Source organism: Brachycentrus maculatus, unplaced genomic scaffold (genome assembly GCF_059751285.1).
Source record: "Brachycentrus maculatus isolate JH-2025_06_01 unplaced genomic scaffold, ASM5975128v1 h1tg000172l, whole genome shotgun sequence".
In the NCBI taxonomy this organism is placed as follows: Eukaryota; Metazoa; Arthropoda; class Insecta; order Trichoptera; family Brachycentridae; genus Brachycentrus; species Brachycentrus maculatus.
The window spans coordinates 2,328,699-2,342,420 of NW_028280925.1; the positions used below are offsets into that span (position 1 = coordinate 2,328,699).

The 13,722-nt window shown below is 33.9% G+C and overlaps 1 protein-coding gene across 1 annotated transcript; it reads right to left on the reverse strand.

Moving 5' to 3' along the window:
• Positions 1-8,086: 8,086 nt before the first annotated feature.
• On the reverse strand, positions 8,087-11,797 carry LOC148308296 (uncharacterized). The gene has a single exon (XM_088262025.1). The coding sequence runs from the start codon at positions 11,707-11,709 to the stop codon at positions 10,678-10,680; it is 1,032 nt and encodes a 343-aa protein (XP_088118151.1). The 5' UTR covers positions 11,710-11,797; the 3' UTR covers positions 8,087-10,677.
• Between the last annotated feature and the right edge of the window lie 1,925 nt (positions 11,798-13,722).

A 13,722-nucleotide genomic window follows, 5' to 3' on the forward strand; every position in this document is an offset into this window, starting at 1 on the left:
GAAGGTTGGCAGCGAAGAGGCGAATAATCGGCTTTTTGTAGTTAATATAATAAAAATCATAATAATCATATAAATAATGAATGTATGTACGTATATCGCTCACTCCTTTCAAGAAGGTCATAAATAAAAAAAACTCGATTTTACAGGAGAACGTTTTTTAAGTTTAAAAATATAAAACAATGTATTAAAAATAAATATCAAGCCACTTATGGAACTTTTTACTGTGAAACAGATATTTTTAGGTAAAACCTGAAGGTTTTTTCTCCATTTGAAAAATATTTACTATATTTAAAAAAATATATTAAACTATACCTTTTCTTCAAAATGCAAAAACAACGTTTTTTGCCCTGTAGCGGGTAAATATTAAGTTAAAAATATGCCTCTTTTGCTGGGATACAGTACATTTTCTAGGCATTCCGAAAACACGCACAACTGAAAATTGACGATTTTTGATTTTTGACGTTCTTAAAAAGAGTGAGCGATATGTTAATTGCTTGTATTTTTTTGCTATTAGTACAAATTTGCTTGGTTTTAAAGATAAGTCTTTCCAAAATTCGTTGGTATATAAATTGTTAATGGAAAATCGTTGCCAAAAATACAACTGATAGATCCAGAAATTAATGAAGGCACGCACTTTACCTCAGGTGGTATGTAGATGGAAAGTTATAGCGTATAAGGAAGTTCGTTTAATATTGATTAATAAAGTCTATTACACAACTTAAAAATAAATTAAATTAATAAAGTCTATTACACAACTTAAAAGTTAAAGGAAATAATACTTTTTTTAAATACTTTATTTGTGACTTAAAATTAGTAATAATTTGCATAATGACACTTAGATTGTCAATGGATGGTACGCAGTAATTCTAAAATTTAAACACAATAACAGAAGCAAAGTGAATTTGTTGTGTTTAATAAAATACATATATTTATGAAATAGATGCCCTTTGCACCCAATGGTGCCCTATGCAATTTAATTTAATCGTTAATCGTTACTGGTGATACAGATTCTTGGCTCTAGGAGGGGAATATATTTATAATTTATATTTGAAGCACTAACTTTGTGGTTTTTCATTTTATAATTAAAATGTAACTTTGTTTTAAAATCACTATAAATATTTTATTTCAACTAAATTATAATGTCTACCGGTTTCGAAGCTAACCGCTTCTTTATCAAGACTAATTAATACTAAAACACTATCTACTAAACAATTTTCAAAATATTTTGACGGTTAGGGAAAGAAGCTTAGGTAGATCTCAAGTGGCTTTATTTTTTGTGTTGATTGGCAGCCACAGTCAAAAGGGATCAGGGATGATGAGTGATTGGAAACATATTTAATAACGGAATATATTTAATGGGAAACCAGATGACTTGAGTGAAGGAGCTCAAAGTGGGAGTGAAGGACTTGACTTCTATTGTATATGGGTTAGGAAATGGATAACGATTAGTAAGTAGGAAAATGGGCTTAATTAAAATTTGCCAGAAGATAAAATTGATAAAATCGTTAATTAAAAAAATTAACTTTAAAATTTAGCTATCAGACCTCATCTCGGAGATTACTTCCTGCGATTTTGATTTTAAATTATCTATCACAAGATTCATTACGAAATTCACCTTGAATCAACAAGGCGTGGATGTGTTTGCATTTGGGTGTTGCGATTTGCAGGTTTCATAATCTTTATACTCGCTAGTGCATTTTGAATCACCTATTGCAAAATCAGTGATGATTCTTCAGAAGGCCAGCATCAAACTAAATCCTTAATTTGAGCTCGTTTTTAAACTGTATCTAACATATTCACAAAGAAAATCAATTGCTTATTCACAGTATACAAATAAGTAAAAGTCGAATAAGGTCGCATATTGTAGGAATGAGTACATTAAAATTTAATTATTGAATGAAATTATAATAACAAGATAAATTATAACTTTTATCAGTATATATTATAATTTTAAAATATTTCACTTACTATTATTTTTTTAAAACGCATTTGTCTCCAAAATCACTTTGTGTCGGGTTGTGGTCCCGTAGTTAGTGTTGCGGATTCTTGAGTCAGAGTTTCTCGGTTGGAACACACTCTACCATAATTTGATACCTATTTATAATAATGAACCGCTTAGGCTCACAGAAAAAGTTTGAAATTGAAGTATTTTTTGTAAATAATAAAAAACAAATAATTCCCTTAATTAAAAAAAGTTTCTAAAACCTCAATTTAAGGCCTTACATACGTTATACAGCAACCTTATTTTCTTTAAACCCAGGTAACATTTTGCGTTAATGAATTTTTGGCTTAACAAGATAATTTATTTTTTTTAATAAATTATCTGGTCAAATTATAAGCTTAAATAATAAAAATGAAAATGATATTTTCTGGCGTTTCTCATGTGTGTGATTATAATCCAGGATTCGGACCTCACATACTAATAAAAGAGTTTCTGCTCAATAAAAAGCATCTTTTCATCTCACCAATAGATGTCTCTAGTGAAAATATTCAAGAACAATGTTTTAAGATCGGTTTATACATATGGTATAGAACTTCCAAGAATTTGAGTAGTGTGGTTGTCAATAATGCGTTGAATTGGCGAATGTTACACGTGTGTAAACCAGCCTATGACGGTCGTCAGCCCCGTAAATGCCCAGACTTCCATATTTTTCATCTTTGATGAGATGTCAAAAAATAAAATCATAATTATTTATTTCAGGAATTATCAAACTATTACAGAGTGACATGGTCACACGTGGGTTATAATAACATGCATTGACACTTGGGAAATAGTATGATGGGCATACCCACGTGTGTGGATGCAATGCCTAATTGCGTAAAATTTTATCATTCACATTACACAAATTGCTTATATGGTTTCCTCTCTGATCATGAGTCAAATGTCTTCCTACACCCTTTGTCCTTGTCAATATCCTCGATGTGTGGAAAATACTAACTCATCTTGTGTAATCTTGAGTCATCAAGCCCTTATAACGTAATTCTTCCGTCCACATTATGCTTTAAGTTTAATTTATACTCATTATTTTTTCAGGTAAGTTAATATCAGGACATTTCCTATACACACCAAGGACACCATTATCAAAAACGGTGACATGTTCCGACGTATGGGAAATAATGATGACCCCATATTAGATCTATTATAATCACATTTATGTCCGCCTCCGTAGTGTAATGGTCCGCACGCTCGGCTACTGTTTTGGAAGTCCCGGGCTCGATTCCCAGGGGGTGGTCAAATAAATATAAGTGATTTTTTCACTCTGATATTCATTCAATATTACCCTGGACTGGTATCTAAAGCGGAGGGCTGATTACCTTTCTTTCGTGTGTTAACGATCAAGATAACACTGCCCTATGCACCATTGGGGTGCGAATAAAGGTTTGAAGAAAATTATAGAAGATTTTAAGACAGGCACCGTAGCGTAGTTAGGCAGAAGCTCGACTGCGAAACTGGAGTCGCTGGTTCGATTCGTGCTAATCGCGAAATGAATCAAAGAAATATCTGTTCTCAAGTGCCCTGAGTATTTGTGATGATTTTCATAACATACATATTATATTTTTTTCTCTTATGTAACGAAATGTGTCTAATAAACGTGACGCGTCCTTGAAATTTCACTCTCAATTCCCGTCTAATTATCGATTATTGAATTGCGGCCTAGTAGAAGTTTCTAAGAAAAATCATAACAAATTAAAGAAGTTTGTATACCGAAATTCATCAACGTAAAAATATTAACCTGCAATATTTTTGTCTGCTAGTGCCTGTAAATGTACTGTAACATCTGATCTTCATGTGATTAGATTCCGATTCGCGTTAAAATACCTAAGATTATGATTAATCGGTTCGAAGTGAGTACACACAAAATACACCGGAAAACGATATTTAGAAAACTCCATTGTTTTCGATTTCATTGAATTTGATCCATTCTTCGGGGCATCTTCCAGATTTCATTGTTATATGTTCTGTTGCTACTTCCAGTGCGTTCGGAGAGAAAGTTCCTATATTAATTCGATTGATAATAAAACAATGAACGGACATAAAGAGTATGCACTGAATTCACAGGCGCATCGACAGGCAATGGTGTTATACATCGCTCACTCCTTTCAACAACATCAAATATCAAAAATCGTCAATTTCCAGTTGTGAAAGTTTTCGAAATACCCAGAAAATATACTATATCCCATCAAAAGCGGCATATTTTCAACTTAATATTTACCCGATACAGGGCAGAAAGTTTTGTTTTTGCATTTTGAAGAAAAGGTATTGTTTAATTTTTTTTTTAAATATACTAAATATATTTTTCAAATTGAGATAAAACATTCAGGTTTTACCTAAATAGATCTATTGCACAGTAAAAAGTTCAATAAGTGGCTTGGTATTTATGTTTAATACATTTTACTATATTTTTAAACTTTAAAAACGATCTCCTGAAAAATCAAGTTTTTTTGATATATGACGTTGTTAAAAGGAGTCAGCGATATATCATCAAACTGTTATCTAAATCTGTGGTCGGCAAACTCATTAGTCAACAGAGCCATCAAGCGTTTTATCCCCAGTATAGCGATTGGGGTGATATTTTTGAGGGCCAAATTTATTAAATTTAAAATGACTTCTCCGTTTTACTCTTTATTACTGAGGGTTGTGACCCTTGTCGAAACAATGACTCTTTTCCAGTTATCCTTTGACTTTGCTGACGTAGCGCTGTAACCATCGAGGTGCCTGCTGCTGCCTTAACTTGATCAGTCCATCGTGTGGGATCTTCCTCTCCCTCTCTTCTCCTCCAGGCTACCAATCACAACCAATCGCACCAGGCTATATCCATTGATCTATCCTGATTGAAATCTCCATATAAACGTACCAAAATGATTTAAATTTAGAAGTTTGTAACTCAATTAAAAATCAAAATAAATTCAAATAACAATTCAAATCAAAAAATCAAAAACAATTCTAAGGTGGTATGGACATGTGGAGCGAATGGGTAGCGAGAGAATGACTTAGAAAATATATATAATTTATATTTGAAGCACTAACTTTGTGATTTTATATTTTATAATTAAAATGTAACTTTGTTTTAAAAATCACCATAACATCACTGTTATAGTAATTTTTAAAACAAAGTTACATTTTAGTTATAAGAAAATATATGTGGCGAAAATATGAGTGGGAGAACAGAACGACGACGGCCAAAAAAGACTTGACATGATCAGATCAATCAGAACCTAAAATCTGGTGGTGTCAAAAGTCTGCGAAATTGGAATGCATGTACGATTAGATGTATGGATGTGAAGGAGGCGAGGAGTGTAGGCCAGGACAAAATAGTGTGGCGTTCTGTCCTCTCTGCGTACCCCTGCGGAGAAACGACGTGATGGTAGAAGTAGTAGAGTAGTAACAATCCAAATAAAAAAATTGGATTAAAAAAATATCAAATTATATTTGAATCTTTGCTAATGAGGTATTTTTTTCTTTCATACAGTTCAAAGTATGAATTAAACTCAATCGACAGCGATGTTTGGACTCAAGAGTATACTATACATATTTTAATGTGCAGATGTGGATAAAGAGTCCACACGTAATTTATGGCACTCGTTGTATGTAGACGGAATCACAGAGTGGAACTGATTACTAAATTGAAGTGCAGCATACTTCATTGCAATAATTTATTAGTCATTTCTTACCACTACACTATTCCCATATTCATAGTCGCATAGGGGAAGATTGAACCATAAATAATTTGTACACTTACAATTTAGATGCGACAAATGGACTGTTACATTTTCGGTAACCAGATGAAATGGTATCCGTTACTTTTTCGCTGTTTATATTTCTTTACGGCGTAAAATTTTAATGAGAAATTATCAAATATACGTTTCTAAAAATACGGATAGTAATACGTATCCAAAATTGTGCACTAAATGGCGTGAGTAGCTTGAAATGATCGAATCCTTCTCTTCTTTCTTCTTAAAGATCCTAGGATCCGTTATCCGTCTCTTGTGATGTGGACTGCTATATCGCTCACTCCTTTCAAGAACGTCATGAATAAAAAAACTTGATTTTTCAGGAGAACGTTTTTAAAGTTTAAAAATATAACACAATGTATTTAAAATATATATCAAGCCACTTATGGAACTTTTTGATGTGCAACAGATCTTTTTAGGTAAAACCTGAAGGTTTTTTCTCCATTTGAAAAATATTTAATTTACCATATTTAAAAAAATAATTAAACAACACTTTTCTTCAAAATGCAAAAACAACATTTTCTGCCCTGTAGCGAGTAAATATTAAGTTAAAAATATGCCTCTTTTGCTGGAATATGGTACATTTTCTGGGCATTCCGAAAACATGCACGACTGAAAATTGACGATTTTTGATTTATGACCTTCTTGAAAGGAGTGAGCGATATGACCATATCCTCTGTACTACACATTTTCCGAATTAACGTGTTCCTTACTCGTTCTCTTTATACATATGTTTACGGTTATACACCTCAATGTCCTCATTTCCGAAGTTCTTAGAAGAGATTTGGTTCTTGTTGTGTCAGCTCTGATTTCTATCCTATATGTGGCAGTCAGTCTTACACACTTCTTGAATATTTTTACCTTGCCTTCAATATTCCTGTGTTTATTTTTCCATTTTTTTTCTAAGACGCTCCGATATTACAGTTGCTTTATCAACCCGTATTACAGTCTCATCATGATGGAATCCATAAAACCGAATTAAATAATGAAGTCGTTCCTTAAAAATATCTTATTTAATTTCTTTAAAAAATACATTGCCCGTGTTAAGTTACAAGCATAAAATATTCATAATATTGGTATACTTCAATTTTGTTGTCTGATTTGCCTAATGAATAAATAAATACTGTTCACTTACCATTTTTATGGAGCAGGGAGCCGAATGCGAGATCTCACGATCAGTGTTGCAAATGTCTGTGAATACAACAATAAAAATAATTAATTTAGTGACTTGTCCGTCAGTGGCACTCTAGTTGCTTAATAGGTCGTTAGCACGATGCTAGTCGCGAACGCTAATTCACGACCATCAGTAAAACGCTAATATACCTTATGAAACTTATGACACGTACATCCTTTATTTCCCGCCTTCATTCAATCCTTTCATTTTTTAAAGACAATTTTACATATGTATATGTACAATAATAAAACTAATGACTAAACTATGAGTTTAAGATGTGGATTCATAATATGTAGTACCTACATAATATTGCTACCGTATGTATTCACCATTAAACTTTAACAAATAAAAAAAACGTATTAAAAGTTTCTTAATTCAGACGAAGCACTTATTATATTTGAGCATTCCAAGGCTTTATCAACTAATATCGTAAAATCGTAAAATTGAATAACTTTGTCATTAATGCATTTTGCCAGGAAATCGTCAACAATGAGAACCTAAACTCAACGGTTTTTACCATATATACATGTATATATATGTATATATATATATATAGATATATATATATATATATATATTATTATATATATATATATATATATATATATATATATATATATATATATATATATATATATATATATATATATATATATATATATACATATATATATAAATATATGAATAAAGATATATTTATATATATATATATATATATATATATATTTTTTTTTTTTTTTTTTTTTTTTTTTTTTTTTTTTTTAACTCTTTATTCCAGCTTGACTAAGTGGTGGGTGCAATACTTAGTCAGCCATATATGTTTTACAACATTTTATTTAAACAATGAAATTAGAAATAAGAAGGAAATAAGAAATTGAAAGAAATATTAAAAAATAAAAATAAAATAAAATAAAAATAAAAATAAAAATAAAAATAATAATAAATTTGGAGAGATGTAGACGAAAATTAGCTCGCTGGCAAACGCAGCACTGCGCTCCAATGCCGCCACATGTCCAGCCCCCATCTGTGCTCCACAAGCCGCTTTATGATGAGGTTGGAGCTCTTCATCAGCCTCTCCCGGAAGCCTGCCACTCGGTGCCTTAACAGGCCATCCCAATGTGGTAGGCGTGCTGTGGCAAACATACCACTCGCGCTGCAGTGTCGGGGTAACTCCATTAAAGCTCTGTAGCCGTTATTGTAGCATATTTTCATGCTCTTTAAGCTTCGTTGTGTAACCTTACACCATAGTTCGCTGCCGTATTGCTGCGTACACAACACTTGGAACAGTCTATTTTTTACCTGCGCGGAGCAGTGGGCAAAGCGGCGTGTCAGCATATTGGACCGCACGCAATGAGCACGATACTGGCGCTTGATGTCCTCATCATCCGCACAGTTCTCCTGTAGGATATGTCCCAAATACTTGAAGCTACTTACCCGCTTAACTTCTTGTCCATTTATAGTTATGGGCGGTACCTTTAATGAGTAATTTTTGGGTTTAAATACCACAAGCTCACATTTTTTGGCGTTGTACTCTAGGCCGTTTTCTGTGGCATAACATTCACAAATGGCAATAAGTTTACGTAGGCCAGCTATCGATGGTGCCATCAGGACCATATCATCGGCGTATGAGATGGCATTCACTCTCCCTCCTCCTATGGAGCATCCCGCATTTACTTGGTTTAACCTATCATGTAATGCATCCACGTAAAGGTTAAATAGGCTAGGAGATGTGATTCCACCTTGTTTGAGTCCTCGCTGAGCTTTAAACGGAGTTGAGGTTTCGGTCCCCCATTTTACTCTATAAATGAGATTTTCGTTCCAGTTTTTTAACATGCATTTCGTCGTAGGACATTCAATTGATTTTTGTATTTTTTCTTCCAAAATGTGATGTACTACTGTATCATATGCTTTCCTGAGATCCATAAAACAGGCATATACTGGCGTATTTCGGCGCACATATATATTTATAGTATTTTTAACAGCGAAGACAGCTGTGTCCGTTCCCGATCCTTTTTTAAAACCAAATTGGTTGTCGGTCGTTTTTAGGTTTTCAACAGCTTTCTCCATCATTATGTTTTCTATGGTTTTTGCCGCCATGGTGGAAATCGCTATTGGCCTGTAATTTTCTTTTTCTGTTAAATTTCCCATAGGATTTTTTGCAATAGGTATAATTATTGACGTACACAGAGACTCAGGTATGAACGAGTGCCGGAACATTGCTGTGAAAGCTAGCGCCCACAGTACGTGTATTCTCGCGCTAGCATATCTAAGGTACTCAGCACAAATTTCGTCTCCTCCGGCGGCTTTATTACATTTCAGTGACCTAATGGCAGTCTGGATTTCCTTCACTTGTATAATGCAGGGACTCAGTGGATGCATATTGTTAGCATTATTATTGTAAATATTACAATTTTCCGCACTTCCTGTTTTCTCATACATTGAACTGAAGTGGGCTTTCCATAGTTCGCTGATTTTTCCGTCACCCGTTATGTTATCAATTTCTGTGGGTCTTGTAGCTTTGGACGATCTCATTTTATTTGTTTGTTTCCAGAACATTTTGAAATCAGCAGTAAGCATATTCTTTGCCAATATATCGGCTTGTATCTGTTTTTTATTCTTCACCACCGTGCGTAGATTTGTTTTGAAAATACTTCGCGTTTCCGCTCTCCTCTGGGCAACTGGTCCTGTAGACGGTTTTCCCTCTATGAGCCACGCTTTGAAGGCATTTCGTGCATTAATATGGCTTTGTTTTACTTGCTCATTCCATCCTGGAATGTTTCCTGAATTTTGTTTTCCGCTTTTGGGCCCCCCTGCATTCACTTTAAATGCAAGTTGTGCGGCATTTCGCATAGCTTTTATCGTACTTTCGTAAAATTCTTTAATAATGAATTTATGATGTGGGTTTATACACTGTTCACATGTTAAAGCTTCGTAAGGAATTATTATTTTCTTAAAGAGCGACTCTGTCTTATCGTGGTATTTCTTCAGTTGTATTTGACTGTATTTGTTCCAATTAATTTTTTCCTCATTTATTTGAGTATTACTTTTAGATGTATATTTACACTTCATCTCCACTTGTATGTGTAGTGGAAAATGGTCGGACATCTGTTGGTTGTCGTCAATATGGATATTTGTGATCCGCTGTTCGAGCGTACTGGATATTATACAATGGTCCAACCAAGAGGTAGTATTATGCGCCTCACTGAAGAACGTAAAGGAGCTGATGTCGAGTTTTTTCACGTCATAGATACTATACTCGTTTTCCTGAGAAAAGGCATCTAATTCCTCCATGAATCTACTGTGTATGGGCGCATTGAAATCTCCCATACAAATTAACTCATTCACTTGAGTTTCATCTACGATAGCTGTAACTCGGCTCAAGATGTCCACAAAGACAGGCAGGTTTTCGTTGCAACATACTGGCATATAAACATTTACCAATAGAGTGACTCCGTGGCTATGTTGTATGGTTATTGCCGCCATCCGATCGTCACCACATTCGATAATAGTTACATTAGCAATTTGCTTCCTTACCAGTATGGCTACGCCTCCGTGTGGTCTTCCCTGGATTATTTCCTCGGAAGAGTTCATTGCTGATGTTCCAGTGGCCAGAAACTCCTCGTGGATACTATTCAGGAAGTTTAAGTCGTCCTTCATCAACCAGGTTTCTTGTAGGAGAAGAATGTCAACATTGTTGCAAATTTCGTGTATACCCGGTGCTATGCGATGTACTGATTTACAGTTGTAGGAACATATTCTAATGGAATTGTTCATGATGAAATATTAGTTTTTTTTTCGCTATAAAAAAATCGTCGTACAAAAGAGTACTGTGGCCAAATATCTCCGTTTAGTGTGGTACTATACATGGATTCAGGAACTCCTATTTTAAAAGTCTTATAATCACCCGATTTTGTTTGTAACTCCTCACATTTATGAACGTCCACATCTTTTGTTTTCAGAAAGTCAATGATCATCTCACAATTCGTTTCTAGACTTAATCTCGATACCACTAAATATTTAACATTTTCTATTGCCTTAAGCCCAGACGAGACATTACTGCCTCGTATGGCGTTTTTATTTTTGAATTTTGGGCGTTTATTATCGTTATTATTGGAGTTATTTTTACTCTTTGCATTTTTAACGATTGTCCACTGGCTAGAAGATTCAGTAATATTATTTACATTTTGAGTTTTGTTTTTAGTGACATCTGTCAATTCATTTCCAACTATTTCGCTATAGAGCGTTGGTGGCTTTGGGTCGCTGTTCACAGATGGCGTTATCTCTTTGTTCGGTATGAATTTTTCATGCTGTCTCCTACCTACATTATGGTGGTCGTTTACGTTATGTTGACGTTTAATTTCTGCCACTTCACATTTCAGAGATTGGATCGATTCCGAATTCTTTGGCGTTTCAATGTTTAACTTATGGATTTCGTTCTTAAGATATGTTAACTCTCTAAGTAGAGAACTCACATCGATATAGTCAAACGTGATGGGAGGCAGTCTATTGATGTTTAGCACAGCGAATTTGGGCAGAGTATCTGGGTCTGTCTCTCTCAGAATTTTAATAATATCGTTGATATTACGTTTCTTCTTACCTTCGCCCACTCTTCTGGTTTGTGCAGCAGGCACGTAGGTTATTAAGATTGCCTTTGCGGCATCTATTTCGTCTTCCTTGAAGAATTCACAAAGTTGGCACAAACTGACTTCGTCCATAACATCCATTTTCTGCTGGATAAAGGCCAACACCTCGTTCACCACAATTCCACAAGAACATCGCGACGTCTTGTCGTTCATTTTCATGTAATTGTTTTTGTTTTTACTCGTAAAAATAACTTTTATTTATTGATTTCGCGGGACGATAAAATAATACGTGTTGTGTACGCCATCTACCGACCGATCTATATATATATATATATATATATATATATATGCATATGTTGCGAGAGTGGTACGTCAGCACACATACTACAGTGAGATTTGCTACTAAGACATAGAGTGGGAAGCTGCTGGGAGAGGCTGATGAAGAGTTTCAACCTCATCACAAAACTGTTTGTGGAGAACAGATGGATGCTGGACATGTAGAAACATTAGAGCGTCGTGTACGATCTTCTTACAATATCTCACTAAAATTACACTCTGTTATTTACAATATTTTATTTCATTTTACTCAAAAGTAGGTAGGTCATCAAAGCGTCATAATTTTCTTCCAAGTAGCTGTTTGATAGGGGGAAAAAATCTTTCACAGCGAATGCATTCAGCAAATTTCTAAATAATTGCAGGCTGTCATTAAATCTATTTGTCGTCTCGTTATTAGATACACTTTAAAATGGAGTAACCGGACCGCAAACATTAGCGAATGTACCACCGTCTCATGGTATCAGGTTCGTATTCCGCTCCAGATCGAGACGTGCATATTGACAAGGCTGTTATTTCCATACTGTGGCTTGTACAACTATTAACAATTATAATTGCTGCGATGATTTCAAATTATCGCGGTAAAGGCTTATTGGATTGACGACCCAATATGCGTGTAATGCTTCCTATAAAGTGTGGTCAAAAAATAATAGGTTTAGTGGGTTAATGGGTGAAAATCGACCACCAGTAAAATAATCAGCGAATCCACTAAAATAATCAAATGCAATCAAATCACAGATGTATCCCAATTTTAATGCTAATAGGTAATTTAGGCTTGCATGGGTATGTATGAGGAGATACATGAACGTGGAAGAGGCGAAGAATGTTTGCAAGGACAAAGTGGTGTGGCGCTCTATTCTCTCTGCCTACCCCTGCGGGGAAGCGGCGGGAGGGTTAGTTAGTTAGTTAGTTTATGAGTATGTTAGTCCCTGTTTTAAATCAGACGAAATTCAGTTTTACAAGTAAACATTTTAAATGAAATACCATGAAGTAAATAGAAAAATCATATATTATAAAGATAATAATTAAAGAAAACACTTTGTTTTTTACCACTTGAGTTTTATTATAGACTACATGTTTCAGAAGTTAAACTTCCATCATTCAGGTCTGTATAATAACTAAAATATAAAATTTTTCTATAAATAAGGAGAGGGGAAAGTAAGGGGAAGGGGTTAGTCAAGGAACGGAGTTTGAAAACAAAGGAAAAATTGAAAGCAATGGCGAAGAATTTTGAAACAATATATTATTTAATAAATTATTATTAGAATTCAGGTTTTTTTGTATTTCTAAATTTTCAAGATAATTCATAAAACAAAGTGTTTTCTTTAATTATTGTAACATGTCTTACCACAAAGTTAATGCCGAAACAATAAATAAAATATTATAAAGATGTTTATAGTTCTTGTTTTATTAACTTTAAATAATCCTAAAATCAGTAATTTTTCTATTTATATACATTAGAAAAACTCCAGGCATTTGCATAGAGTCGTTTATTTGTATTTCACATACGAGTAGTTACGAAAAACAAATAAACGATCAACATGATTATTTATTTATTTCATCGTGCTCATAATTACAAACTTCAAATAATGTGCCCTCACTGAGTTTTATTATACAATACAATTATCGCAAACTGTTGAATACATTGACAAAAAGAATTTACAACATTTTGAGTGTGTCCAAATACTTGTTCACAAAATCTGGATTATCTCCAATTACAGGAGTTATTTTCATATTATTTTTTGACATCTCATCAAAGATGAAGAAGAATATGGAAGTCTGGGCATTTACGGGGCTTACGACCGTCATAGGCTGGTTTAAGTGATCACTTTACACACGTGTAACATTCACCAATTCTACCCATTATTGACAACCACACTACTCAAATTCTTGGAAGTT